The 15,430-nt window shown below is 38.5% G+C and overlaps 1 protein-coding gene across 3 annotated transcripts in view; it reads right to left on the bottom strand.

Annotated features, from left to right (window-relative positions):
* The window catches only part of DOC2B (double C2 domain beta), a 595,594-nt gene that overhangs the window by 437,512 nt on the left and 142,652 nt on the right, over nt 1-15,430 (bottom strand). For all 3 annotated transcript variants that reach the window (XM_075195056.1, XM_075195057.1, XM_075195058.1), the window contains exon 2: nt 850-929. In XM_075195056.1, the coding sequence (XP_075051157.1) occupies nt 850-929 (80 nt within the window). The remainder of the gene's footprint in view (nt 1-849; nt 930-15,430) is intronic.

The following is a 15,430-nucleotide window of genomic DNA, read 5'->3' as shown; positions in this document are numbered from 1 at the left end:
TGTAGCTTTGCAATAACAGTCGTGAACAAAAAATAACTTCAATTGCACACAAAAATACAAGTATGGGATCTATTACACTGAATGCTTGGGAGGTTTTGAGGCTTTCTGAATAAGGTTTTTTTCCCATAATTTGGAGCCTCATGCATAAAATTTACCAAAACACTTGTAAAAATATTTCCACAAACTGTCCCTGACATTCTCTGCATTCTGTTCTTTATTAAATTCAGCAGGACTTCTCATAGGGGCGGTATAAAGAAATACTTCATGTTCATTTCTGTGTGTATAACAAAATCATACAACAGCAGCAATAATCTACTTTTTACATTTTAGGGTTTCTGAAGTATTAAGATAACAGTTTTCTGAATAAGATATTCCATACTTGTATATGGTAAATCTCCCTGGAAAGAAGGAGAAAGTGTGAGCGAGAGAAAGGAAGTTATACTTCTATGATGAGTAAAATCTGCCTGCTAGCCATGATTGTGTATACTGTAGATTATATTGCACAATTTGAATATTTCTTTAAATAGTTTGCAATGTCTATTAATTACAATAAACAAGAAAAACTAAACTGAGTTTTACGTTTTTAGTATTATTTTTAGAGGAGCACCATGAACAGTGTTTACATTTTTTTTTCTTGCATATTATATATATTATGTAAATTATATTGAATCAACGGCATTTACTATTATTTTATTAATGCATTTAGTGCAGTCTTTAAGATGCTGCCTAAGACTTGAGTTAGAGGAGCAATTTCAATTGACAGTACATTATGGTGGTAAGGTTAGTTGAGGATTTCTTTCTCAGGATTAAACACAATGGATGCTCCATGTAAAGCAGGCTGGAACGTACCTTGGCTTTATTGATTGTGCAGTGCAGAGCATTATTTTCATGATCGTACAGCAAGCTAAAATCCAGTGTCCCCAAGGTGGCTGAGAAAGACAAGAAAAAATGTGTTATCCTTGGACACAGGACTAATATATTGAATTTACTGCATTGTATTTATTTATGCTTATAACTAACAGCACCTGCACTTGAGTATGAATAGAGATGTCAACACACAGAACTGCATGCACCAATGAAGAAGCACAGTTAATGTTTATTTTAACTCATAAGTACACAGAGAAATATGCCTCCTAAAATATTTATTAGTCATTGTTCTTTAGAGCAGCTGTGATATGTTGAATGTTAATAAACTGTCAGTAAGATTGATGTGCTTGTTTTATTATTTAAATTTAGCCTTGAGGTTAGAACAATTTCACAAAAATAACTCAAGTGACTTCCTGCAGACAATGACAAGAACGATATTGAGTGTCAAAAAGGGTAATTTTTGAACCACAAAAATGCACCTCTGCATTTTTAATTTGCATAAATGTGTCTAGTGCATGCTCACTTCCCGATCATTGGAACTGCCTCTGTAAAAGAGGGATGCACCTTCTTTTGTTGTGGGGTGTGGTACTACTAAGTTGGTACTACCAACCTCTTCATTTTATCCAATAATAATGCTCGGTCAAGTCTTATGTATGTCGGAAATTAATCATTAGAGTGATTGGGGCTTTATTGCATGTGTCACTACAATACAATTACACTCTCTGAAAACACATCTGTTTATTAGAGCTTACCCCACTCCCACCTATTATATCCACACTAACCTCTTTACAACTGTCCTAATGTCCTAATGTCTGAGCCACATTCGCTGCTCTCCCTTTACCTGTGCCCTCTTCCAATTAGAATGAGCAGGAACCTGACGACCAAATATTTTCATGTCTGATTTTATTTTGTCTACCTTCTATGTCCTGGTTTTATATGTGTCATGTGTTACCCACTGCGGAGCACTTTGGCACATTACATATCAACAATAATAACAATTATAAATAATAATACAATTTTACATTGCAATATGTTTTACTGTACTGGTTGCAATGCATCCAAAAATGCATGCTGCTATATAAAGTGTAAACTGCAAAAAGGCATCCCATCGAAAGTATAGGATTAGGCTTAGTTTTCACCAGCACCAAAAATGTGGTGGGGGAGGGGGTGTTGTGGGGAGAAATCTGCCATGCATTCTCATGACAAACAGGGAATGCCACCCTGCTCCGTACCTTGAATCATATTTAACCAACGCCATACTACAAAATTACATTTTGATTTTACACGTGGGTCAACAACTAGGTGCAAACATGTGCTGAGCCATCATTACCCTGATTCCTCTCTCATCAGAGAATGCAATTTTTGCACTCACACAGATGCCACCATAGTCTCACATAAAAACCATGCACATTTCTCAAAACCGGCGCATTTGTGCAAAAACAGCAACAAAGGCATTTGTAGTGTGTACTGTAGTTGCACTTTAATATATGAACCTTAAAAACTTGCTGGAGATATGTGAGTATATATATCTAAGTCCAAAATCATTTTGTAAAATGTTAAAGAGAAGATTCAACAGTCCTTACCCAAGTTTGGCTAACTATTGAAACCAGTAACACTGCGTAGTGTAGCCAAACGTAATAGAAAGTATCTATCTCAATTATAAAGGTTAAATAAGGGTTTTTGACAGGAGAGAAACTAGAGCCAATGTAGGAGGTGACGGAGGCCCAGTTTGCAATCCATCTGCTACGGTCTGCTCTTCTGACTATGCGCCAGTGCCAGCACATTTGCAACGAAGCGCTGTTTGGGCTTTGAGAATACATATTTCTAATTAAGTGCATGTATGGTAGTCAGATTAATGAATTACTATAGATTAACATACTATAGTCAATGAATGATATTCGAAATTCCAGCTCTCAAAGGCTTGAAAGACTTGATGTGTTCAGTCCTGGCTAGGCAATGAAGAGGGGGATTTTAATTGTAAAATCTAGATCATCAATCATTACCATTTGAGTTTCTGTAGCTTTATTGGCAGGCAAGTAAATGATTGTTGATCATACCTCCCAACTGTCCCGAGCAGAAAGCTGGGTTAAAATTACCCTATTAAGGTTAATAGGTTTTCCGCTGCAGTATTCTGGGGGGAATTGCATTCCCCCCACAGTGTTTAAATAAATCACTCTGAATACTACAGCCAGAAATAGAATGCAGAATCTACAATATTGTAATAAAAAAATCAAAAATTAATCTGCATGGATTAAATCTGTATTGTAATCATTATGTAATGAAGACTGAAGTTCTTCTACTGTGTACAAACATACTGACTACATTATTTTACATCAGTCCACACAAACTGTTTCCTTTTTGAATATTACAAAAAAAGTATAAATCAAACAAACTAAGAAAAGAAAAAGTTTTTTTCTTTTTAAATCTTTGAAATAGCAGACCATGGAGTTATACGCTTTTGCTAAAAAAAAAAACATACCTGCAATATTAATCTCTCGCTATTACAGTATGCAAGTTGCACCTTCAGAACATCTGTGTAATCACTGTAGCAAAAAAGCATGTCACATAATTGATGAAACAATTATATACAAATATACAGATGATGTATTGCTGATGAAGTAACATATGCCACAATATCTATCAGGGCTAAACCTAGAGGACTCTCACAAGTTGCTTTCAAGATCATTAATAAACAAAAGTATTAATAAAAAAGTATAATTAGTGGAAGTATACTATTAGCTTAGCTTTCAGTAATGGTTAATACCCAAGTCTGAATACAGTCAGGCTGGACAGCATGGATCCACGATTATCAAATGAAAGCACCACCACAGGAAAGAAATCAACTTATTAGTAAAATACTAAGCAGGTTCTAGTACAAGTTTCATTCATAAAAGAACTACGTACATGAATAAATGTTATATAAGGACTGTGCATTTTGTGTTGGGTATTGATGAAAGTGACTCAGTCCTTTCTCCGCATAAAAGATTACTGTGAGAACAAATTTGAACCTTTTGGCTGCCAAGGGTACTAAATTTGCATATAATTATTTGCATTTTTCAACTGTCAGTTTCGACAGGAATAACATTTTTATTTTTGTTATTATTCGTAAGCACATTTGTAATGGTTTTTAAGAGCAGATGGGGCTTTCTTTTGGTTCCATAGTTATATAAATATATTTTCAATTTATGGTCAATGTATGCGGAAAAACTGTTTCTTGTGATACTTCTAGCTACTTTAACCAAATCAATTCAACCTACAAAGTGTACCATAATTTTATTCTGTGACTCGGAATGCTTACAGAGATACCAAAAGTGCATCATTTATTGAAGGTTTGGTCTACTTGTGTCAGCCATAATAAATGTATATTTAAAGTGCATCTTTAAATATACATTTCACGTGGTTTTCTCATATATTTATATTTTAGGACTATATTTTTTTAAACTGCCATTGGCATAACATGTGTTAACATGTAACACAATAGGGTTAAATGTAATTGATACCCAAGCCTATGTAAAAACATGTAAACCCATGCTTTAACACTACGGTAGAGATGATCTTGCTTCCCAGCAAGATTCAGCCTGCTTCTTTAACAAACGCATAACAGCAAGGGTATTCTGTGGCAGTTACCGATTTAGAGCCTGTGTGATTCGCCAAATGCAGATCTCTCACTTGAGGAGAAAATCAGCCCTGATGTACAATGTATGTTCACAGACCTCATGCAAGACATCAAAGCCACAATCCAGCAGGAGTTCCTGAAATCAGAGGACTTTTAAACATATCTTCCTGCCATAGGAAATTAAATATTCACCCAGGAACCAAGAATTATGATTATTGGCAATTTCAATCAACTCTACATAGAGCAGAAGGCTGCAGAAAAAAATATACATATCAAACGCATCCCTGAAACTATAAATTTGCAGGTCCTTCTAGCCAAAACAATTTATTCAGGTAGCTGAATTATCTGATGCAGAGCTCATTATAAACAGTAACCAGAAAGTTTAAAGACCAATAGTGTCCCCCAGTCACTATCATCATTGTCATCTATTTACATAGCACCAGTAAATTCTGTAGCACTTTACAAATGGGAACAAATACAGTAATAAAACAACACTGGGTAATACAGACAGAAAGGATAAAAGGCCCTGCTTGAAAGCTTACAATCTATAGAACAATTGGAGTCTGATACATGAGGTCAAGCTCCACACATTGCATACTGGTCCAGCCAGAATGCAGAGTTAAAGAGTACCTAGTGGGCCATATGATTCAGTCTCTCTGTAATGTTGGTTAGGGGATCAGAGGGTTGTAATCTTGTGTGCACTGTGTTAAGGGTGGTAATAGGTTAACCTAGGGAGGTTAAGAGGGTGGTTTGGGAATATTATAAGCTTGTCTGAAGAGGTGGGTGTTTCAGTCATGCCCCAAGGTGCTAGGAACAGCAGGTTACTGCTCTCTGAGGAGTTATCAATTAATTGCTTTGTTGGTCCTGTTATGTATAATCTAATTCAGTACCGAGTCCACATAAGTTGTGAAACATAAACATATTTTTCTCCCCATTCCTAGCATGTCTTATTAATCATCTTTCATTTTCAAATGAATCACAAAAAACATATCACAGAAATATTGCCAGCAAAGTTTAGATAATTTTTCATGTTTTTTTTTATCTCGGGGCTTCTGGCTAGAAACAACAACATATTCTTCCTCAACTTCACTCTTTAAATTACCCCTGTTTTACACCAATTTCTCCCTATCTTTGTAATAGTAAAATTTTAGGTTTTGGATTGAAACTTTCTGGGTATCACTGTCTGTTTACTGACTGGTATTGGTGCAAACAACTGTAGCAATGGGTGCAGAAACTGACTCAACATGGAAACTATGGTCTTCCTGCCCAGTTTTAAACATACACAAAGGATATTAGCAGAGGAAAGGGTGTGAAAAATTGAGAACAAACCTCCTTCTACTTTTGTTATATTCGCTTGTTACGATAGAGCAGAATCTGCCTATATTTTTTTCCAAACTAATGATGTGAAATTTAAATTACACTACCTTGGTCCTTATTAATTGGCAGGAAAACCTGGTATGTCCCTTTAAAATAATGTAAGTATTCGCAGATATCCCAGGATATCTATCTATCTATTGCTGCAGTAAGGGAATATATCTGCAGTAAAACGTTATCACATTCTACTCTCCTCCACCATCAGTCCGGACATCTAGTCTATTTTAAAGTCATGAGTGTGTTATATAGTGCACTGTGTAGCTAAAATAGTACATAGTTAAAAAACAGGCATACCTTCCCCAGCTGATTAAATAGCTCCAATGTTAAACAGCATGGGCATGACTGTGGTGTCCCCCTGCTATACATAAAACCAGTCAGATCCTGGTTAGCACAGGACTGTTGCCTCTAAGAGGATATGGGTCCCAATATAGTGTGCCCCCCTCCTAGAGGTTCCCAAACAGTTCTGAGTAGTGATTGGGCTCTTGCTGATGCCCATGAGCTATGGGGAACCAGGGTAATTAAGAAGAATGAGTCCATGGAGTAACAGGTTTGAGAAAGGTGGGAAAAAGCTTCTGATTGGCTGACAGTGAAGAAGAGTCTCAGGTACTTTCGGGCTTAATCATTGCACAGCTGTCATTTGACTTTTTCTGATTTGGATCAAAAAGAAAAAAAATATTTCTGATTTTAAACTCAAGGATAAAGGAAGTAATATTTTGGTTTAAAAAGTGCTGAACAAGAGTTTTCTGGGAGTCATTTATTTAAAGGTTTTTTTTACCCTTTTGGGATAATGGGCATTGAACTTGAGGACTCCTGTCCATAATATTTGGACCCTGAATTTCCCACTCCAGGGGTCCCAATTGTGTTCATTACCCTGACCACTAACCCTCAAAACACAGGGGGATTAGAGAGAGCCACAGCCATTTTAAGTGCAGGCCTGGTAGGAGCTGGGAATGAGGCGGTGGGGGGTATAAAAGCAAAGACATTGCCTTGGCTACAGTATATTTAAACTTGAGTTATGGCCCATCATAAATGCTAAATTGAACAATATTTGCTCATCTGCAGGGAATTTGAAGTTTGCATATTGACTCAATTCTCTTAATCTCCTTTGATAATTCTTAAATTGGAGGCAATATTCTGATAGCAGCTAGAAAGACTATTTATTTAATTAATGTATGCTCAATAAATTTAATGCGCCAACTGCTCTGCAATACATTACTTCACTTTTTTTTTTTACAAATAAAGTCTGTGTTTCACATTGTCTGCGTAGATTTTTATTTATATATTAGACAGATGACACATTTTGAAGAAAAAAAGCTGTTTGGCCATGACAATATGTCATTGCTGAGTTATTAGTAACTAATTGCTAACATTAGAGTTGGAAAAATAATTTGGCAAGATTGGACTTTTCTACAGTTTTGAACTGAAACCATATTAGTTAGAGCCAATTACTGAGTTCTACATAAACCCTATCACACTGTACACACAGTTTCTTTAATACTTTACTGTTGTTTTCACTCACATCATGGCATTTATAAACATCTTGTTGCACAGTGCTGTTTTGTAAATGTTATACAGCACATGGCACCTTGCCATGAGCATCTACATCCCTGGCCTCGCTCAGTCTCTTAATGATTGTAGAATTTCTTCTAAAAATCTGAAATGTAATACTTTTAGTTATTTAACCCTATAGTAATTACACAAATTCAAAACAAAATGCTAAATAATAAATTTGATCCTGTAATGTCCTCAGTTACAACCTACACAAATACAAGATTAGGTAGATGCATGGGATATCTGATCGGGCCCTACCATGCAAAGCTCTAATGCAAGATAGCTGCAGAAGATCAATGCTGAAATGGCTCTAAGTGTGTCTGCTATAATGCTTATTATTAGACTTTTAGATTAGTTTATATTGGATATATTCGTATAGAAAATTGGGGAGACCTATTGGAGCCTTCAAGGTGGCCTCTTGATCCCCAAGCTCAACCAGACTGAGAGCTCAAGAAAGTGGCATAAAAGCTACAAAAGTGAAGCAACGCTATCAAACAGCTCAGGCTGAGCACAGAAAAATTCAAGAACAGCATGATGGGCAAAAATTTATAAAATAAATATCCTGCAAAGCTGTAAACCTATTTTCACACTAACCTGCAGCAGAGATCATACAGTCAAAATGGCAACCTATTATCTGGATCACATAATTGCACATAAGTTAAATACTGACTGTTATTTCATGTAGCACACAAATACTTGATAGCTTATTTGTACACTGAAATTTAAAGTTGATATTTGTGTGCTACATGAAAAAACAGACAGTAATTAACTTATGTGCAAAACAGAAAACTAATTTCACCCCTTGCATTGTAACATGGTTTTGTCCAGGAAACTTAAATAAGAAGCTTCATAGTTTAAGTTCCTTAATGAATCAGGTCCTAGATTACTTCAGTAATCTAATTCGATTGAACCTAATCAAATCATAAGAATTGGGGATATGAATGCATCAGACTCTGTACTGGACTTGAAATCAAAATATAACTCTCACAATGCTTATTTAGGAACTAAACTAACCACCTACACGTCTTTCCTATTTCATACCAATTATTCCCCTATGGTCACGAAAATGAGATATAATCTAACTAGAATAAACCCCACCATCACCCCACAAACAAAATAGCACCCATTAATTAGCCATCACCTATCTTATACACACTACATTTCCACAAGCCCCCTGTGCCACCATACACACTACATTGTCACAAGTCCCCTGTGTCACCACACACACATTACTGTGCCCCTTCTCATTACCATGCTGTGCCTCCTTATGATCACACTGTGCCCATTCATCACAACCACGCTGTGCCCCCTTATGATCACACTGCACCCTCCATGCTGTTTCTCCCCCCTTCACCTGGCCCCCCTTCATCACACTGTGCCATGCTACCCCTCCCCCTCTCCTTCAATACTCTGTGCTATGCTGCTCCCCCCTCTCCTTCATCACTGTGCCATGCTGGTCCCCCCTCCCCTTCATTGCTGTGCCATGCTGCTCCCCCACTCTCCTTCATCACACTGTGCCTCCCCCTTCTTCATTACACTGTGCCTTTCTCCCCACCTTCTCCTTTATCACACTGTGCCTTTCCCCCTTCTCCTTCATCACAATGTGCCTCCCCCCTTCTCCTTCATCACACTGTGTCCATCCCTTCTCCTTCATCACACTGTGCCTCCCCCTTTTTTTCATCACACTGTCTCTGTCACACCTTTCTCTCTCCCCCCTTTTTCATCACTCGGTGCCACACCGTGGCTCCCCCCTTCTTCATCACACTGTGCATTCCCCTCCCCCTTCTTCATTACACTGTGCCTTTCTCTCCACTCCCCTTCTTCATCACACTGTGTCTTTCTGCTTTCCTCCGTTCCTTTACTTACCCTTGTATTGGCTTCTTTCATCTCTTGTCATTTTTTCTCTTCTCTTCTGTCTTCTTGCCAGGTCCTCTCTGCGCCGCTCCTCACTGAATGTCAGACATGACGTGATGACGTCACGCCCGACATCCAGTGCAAACAGAGCAACGAGGAGGGAAGAGGGACGCAGGCGCCCCCCCCCCTCCGCAAAAAAAACTGTTTAGGTCAATAAAAATTAAAAAAAATCTGGCATGTCCTGGCCCATGTAATTGGTACCCGCGCCCCCCCCGCTTGGCGGCCCTGATTATGGATTGGAAGAATGAACATTGTTAAAATGTTCATTCTCCCAATATATCATCATCATCCTCAACATTTATTTATATAGCGCCAGCAAATTCTGTTGCGCTTTACAATAAACTATTAAAAATAGTTTAAAACTCTCCATATTAATGTACCTAAAAATATCCTCAGCTCAATAGAGAAATTTATATCCTCCTTTCTGTAGAGGAAATGATCCCTGATGGTTAAATCGGAAGCCCTGATAGGCCATAAGAATTTAGGGGGACTGTTTTGCCCAAAATATCTACATGAAGCTTCTCTTTTAAAGAAATTGGTAGAATGGCAAATGGATTACTCTGAGACATTGTAGGTGGATGTGAAGGACTCCATATTGGGTGATACACCTTTGGGCAGCGTACCACGAATCCGGGCAGACAAGAGGTAGCCAACACCACCATACTATTAGTCCAGGTTTACAAGTATGGGTTGAATTGACTTAGACAGACCCTTTTACTGGCTGTTGGTTATCTCTAATGATGTTTCAAGGAAACCCAATTCCCTCCCAGCACTGAGTTAGTGTACACAGCTACCTGGTATGATGGGAGTGATGGAAAACAGATCAGAGTACAACACTTACTTAAAGAAGAGTCATATATAACAATAACCATACTCTGCAACAAGTGGAATTTACCAAAATAAAAATACTGGAGCTATACTCAATGACACTGTTACATCGATCCACACCAACAAAAAAGAAAAAATAGAGGAACATTTTCCTTTTCACATTGCTAACTGGGAAATATAACTGGGGGTTCATCTGGGGGCAAATGTATCAAACTGAGAGTTTTCCGGCGAGTCTGAAAAGTGGAGATGTTGCCTATAGCAACCAAACAGATTCTAGGTATCATTTTGTAGAATGAACTAAATAAATGATAGCTAGAATCTGATTGGTTTTTCAAACTTGCCAAAAAACTCTCAGCTTGATACATTTATCTCCTAGAATGAAGAGAAAATACAAATTTGAAAGATGTACATCAGTCCTCTAGCTGCTTGAAATCACTGTCAAAGTACTTTTCCACACCAGGAATCAGAAGAAATTATTTATTTGTATAAGTAATATGTTTGTTTCTTTTGTATTATATAAATTTCCCTCTGCTTTCCTCGCTCCCTTTCCTTTTTGTTATCTCAAAGTTTGTAAAAATTCTTAAAATATGAATAAATAAAGTTGAATAAAATGAATACTGAATGTGGATGTAGTCATTGGGATCCAAACAGTTTTTAATCATGAAGGTATTCAACAGCAATATTGGGAAGAAAACTAATTTCCTGTAATGCATATCAGATCTGTATTCTGAATCATTAAATGTACAATTCCAAAATATTCAATCAACACAGCTGTACAAGAAAATACCTAGAACATTTATACCAATGGAACATGGTTCCCACTAAATTACAAACATTTATCCTGTTGTATCTAATTTATATTGGCAAAACTGTGGGCATAGAGGTACCTTCTTACACATTTGTTGGGACTGTCCAATAATATCTAGTTTTCTGGGACTGTATATTAGAACTGAGTTCACAGATCATAAATATTCAACTACCCAAGGAACTTTGATCACTTTATTATGCAAACCAATAGGCTCAATAGATAAAGCTCACAATAAATTGATCCGACACATTTACAACGCAGCCAAATTGCCAGCGACTGGAAAAAAAACTGTGCAACCATCCAAGAATGCTGTAGAATACAATATGTAGCCTCCATGAAGTATATCTCCTTTACGATACATTTGAAAATTTTTATGAAGTCTGGGACCCTTGGTACCTCCATCAGCTCCATCATAATAGTAACCCCTCTAGGTATATCATAACCTCCCCAAATTTTAACTTTGTAAGTCCTCAATTTTCGTTAAAAGTTACAGAGGCATTTTGAATACCAACTCTCTCTCTCTCCCTCTTACCCCTCCTCACCCCTTTACGGTGTCATCATCATCATCATCATTTATTTATATAGCGCTAACATATTCCGTAGCGCTTTACAATTGGGGACAAACGTAATAAACTAATAAACAAACTGGGTAAAACAGACAAAGAGGTGAGAAGGCCCTGCTCGCAAGCTTACAATCTATGGGACAATGGGAGATTGACACATGAGGTTAAGTATACATTTTGCATCTTGGCCCAGCCAGACTGCAAAGGTAGGGTGACTCATAAGCTAAATGATCCTGTCACACAACAATATTGGTCCGGGGGTAGTTGTCTTGTGTGAAATTGTGTAACAGGCTAAAGGTAGTGAGGTTAAGATGGTGGTTGAGGAATATTATAAGCTTGTCTGAATAGGTAGGTTTTCAGAGAACGTTTGAAAGTTTGTAGAACAGAGGAGAGTCTTATTGTGCGAGGGAGAGAGTTCCATAGAGTGGGTGCAGCCCGAAAAAAGTCCTGTAACCGGGAATGGGAGGATGTAATGAGGGTGGATGAGAGACGCAGATCTTTTGCAGAACGGAGTTGCCGAGTTGGGAGATATTTTGAGACAAGAGAGGAGCTGTATGTTGGTGCAGCTTTGTTGATGGCCTTGTAGGTTAGTAAAAGTATTTTATATTGGATTCGGTAGAAGACAGGCAGCCAGTGTAGAGACATACAGAGTGATTCAACAGAGGAATAGCTATTTGCAAGGAAAATCAGTCTTGCCGAAGCATGCAAAATAGATTTTAGGGGTTTGAGTCTGTTTTTGGGAAGACCAGTAAGGAGGGAATTGCAATAGTCAATGCGGGAGATGATTAGTGCATGAATTAAGGTTTTAGCAGTGTCTTGTGTGAGATATGTGCGGATTCTGGAAATGTTCTTTAGATGTATGTAACATGATTTAGATATAGAGTCAATGTGGGGAACAAAGGATAGGCGTGAATCAAGGATTACACCTAGGCAGCGAGCTTGTGGGGTGGGATTTATGGTCATGTTATCAACAGAGATAGAAATGTCAGGTATGCTCTTGTTGGCGGGTGGGAATATTATTAACTCTGTTTTAGAAAGATTAAGTTTGAGTTGACGAGAGGACATCCAAGATGAAATGGCAGAAAGACAGTCAGTTACACGGGACAACACAGATGTCGAGATATCAGGAGAGGATAGATAGATTTGGGTATCATCCGCATAGAGATGATACTGAAAGCCAAAGGAACTTATTAGATTTCCAAGAGAAGCGGTATAGATAGAGAACAGCAGAGGACCTAGCACCGAGCCTTGTGGTACTCCAACTGATAGGGGAAGCGGAGCAGAGGTGGCTCCAGAGAAATTAACAGTGAAAGAGCGATTAGAGAGGTAAGATGAGAACCAGGATAGAACTGTGTCTTGAAGACCTAGGGATTGCAGCGTTTGTATGAGAAGAGAGTGGTCAACGGTGTCAAATGCAGCCGAGAGATCAAGGAGAATTAGGAGAGAGTAATGGCGTTCAGTCTTAGCAGTGATCAGATCATTAACAACCTTGGTCAGCGCAGTCTCTGTGGAGTGTTGAGAACGAAAGCCAGACTGAAGAGGATCCAACAGGTTGTTTGTGGAAAGAAAGCGTGTGAGGCGAGTGTAGGCAAGTCTCTCTAGAAGCTTGGAGGGGCAAGGGAGCTGAGAGATGGGACGGTAATTTGAGAGAGAGTTTGGGTCGGAGTTTTGTTTTTTTAGAATAGGAGTAATCACTGCATGCTTGTATAGTGATGGAAAGATGCCAGTAGAGAGTGAGAGATTACAGATTTGAGTTAGAGGTGAAATGAGCACAGAAGACAGGGATCTACCAATTTGTGAGGGAATAGGATCAAGAGGACAGGAGGTAGAGTAGGAAGATAAGAAGAGCGTAGAAATTTCCTCTTCATTTGTGGGGTCAAATGAAGAAAGGGTGTCAGAGGGTAGTGGGAAGGAAATGAGCTGATGGCTTGTTGAGGAAGAGGATACCATTTCTAGTCTGATCTTGTCAATCTTGTCCTTGAAGTAGGAAGCAAGATCCTGAGCACTGATAGTAGATGGAGGGTTCGGGGTGGGAGGATTGAGAAGATGATTAAATGTATTGAAAAGGTGTTTGGGGTTAGAAGCCTGAGCATAGATAAGAGATTGAAAGTATGTTTGTTTTGCAGTGTCTAGAGCATTTCGATAGGAGTGGTAGACAGAAGTATATGTGAAGAAGTCATTAGAGCTTCGAGATTTACGCCAGTGACGTTCTGCTTTACGGGACAGTTTTTGAAGATTTCGTGTTGCTTTGGTGTGCCACGGTTGACATCGAAGTCGACGTGTAGTATGAAGTGTCGCTGGAGCCACTTGATCAAGGGCCGTTGCTAAGGTTAGGTGAAAATGAGGTACTGCCATCTCAGGGGATGAGAATGTAGAGACAGGGGAGAGAAGGTGTTGGAGAGAGGTGGAAAATTGTTGAAGATTAATAGAATTAAGATTTCTACGAGTATGAGGAGGCTTGGTTGAGTTAGACAGTAGAGAGGTTAGAGCAGTGGGGGTGAGAGTGTAGCTGATAAGGTGATGATCCGAGAGGGGGAAGGGTGTATTAATAAAATTAGAAACTGAGCATAGTCTAGAGAAAACAAGATCAAGGCAGTGGCCATCCTTATGAGTAGATGATTCAATCCACTGGGAGAGGTCAAGTGAGGATGTTAGAGAGAGTAGTTTGGAAGCAGCTTTGGAAGGTGGGTTATCAATGGGGATGTTGAAGTCACCCATGATGATGGTGGGGATGTCTGAAGATAAGAAGTGAGGGAGCCATGCAGAGAAATCCTCAATAAATTGTTGGTGTGCTCCAGGGGGACGATAGATCACCGCAACACGTAGGGAGAATGGATTAAAAATGCGAATAGCATGTACTTCAAAAGATGTGAACGTGAGTGATGGGACATTTGGTAGAACTGTGTATGTGCACTGTGGGGAGAGAAGTAGTCCAACCCCACCTCCTTGTCTGCCTTCAGGTCTGGAGGTGTGGGTGAGATGGAGGCCACCATGTGAAAGTGCTGCAGGTGAGGCAGTGTCTGATTGCATGAGCCCCCATGCAATGGTGTCCCCATTACAGTTGCTCTCACGTCAGGGTTTTTTTCCTAATGGTAGAGATGCACTATCCCTTCCCTCCTACAACATAAAAAAAAATCCAGCAGTTCTCTATCACCTATTTCCTATTGAATAGTCATAAACCAAGGGTTTAATTCTATTTGTAAATAAAATTTTTACAACCCCAGTAGGCTAGGCATGGAGTTCTATACAGTTTGATATTACCTGCGTACTGTTGAACTCTTTTTTATAACATATTGTTTATTACCTTTATACTATAATTTATTTGTTTATTATGACCTGTACTATTTATGTTGTTATACATAAAAATATTGAAAAACATGTGTACATTTTCTGTAAATAAGATTTACTGCAAGTTTATATATACGTTTCAGACAGATTGTATGTGGACACACACACACACACACACACACACACACACACAGAGTGGCATGCAGTGTTATTATTAAGCCATAGTGAGGCATTGAGAAACTCCAATACTTTCTTGGCTACCAGGACACAGTTCTAAAATTAGATGAAGACAAATCATTGTTCTGTTGGGATGACACTGCTTATTTTTATTTTTATATTGACAACTGCATAGTGTTACTTCTTCTGTTTAGTATTCTGGGATCACCTTATTATTTATTACCGGAGGTTGATAATGCTGCTGCCTAAAAGTAGCAACCCACACTTTCCCCACCAATTGTTATTCCACTACCTTCGGTTTCATACGTTCCCCACACCTCTTAGATTGTAAGCTCATCTAGGCATGGCCTTCTCTCCTTATGTTTGATGTCATTATATGTAATCTGTTTGTGTCATGTCATTGTTCCCTTAATGTAAATCGCTGCACAATATGTCAGTGCATTA

This window comes from Mixophyes fleayi, chromosome 2 (genome assembly GCF_038048845.1).
Source record: "Mixophyes fleayi isolate aMixFle1 chromosome 2, aMixFle1.hap1, whole genome shotgun sequence".
Lineage (NCBI taxonomy): Eukaryota > Metazoa > Chordata > Amphibia > Anura > Limnodynastidae > Mixophyes > Mixophyes fleayi.
Note: the sequence above shows the minus strand (reverse complement) of the source record. Positions and strands in the feature narration are given on the sequence as shown.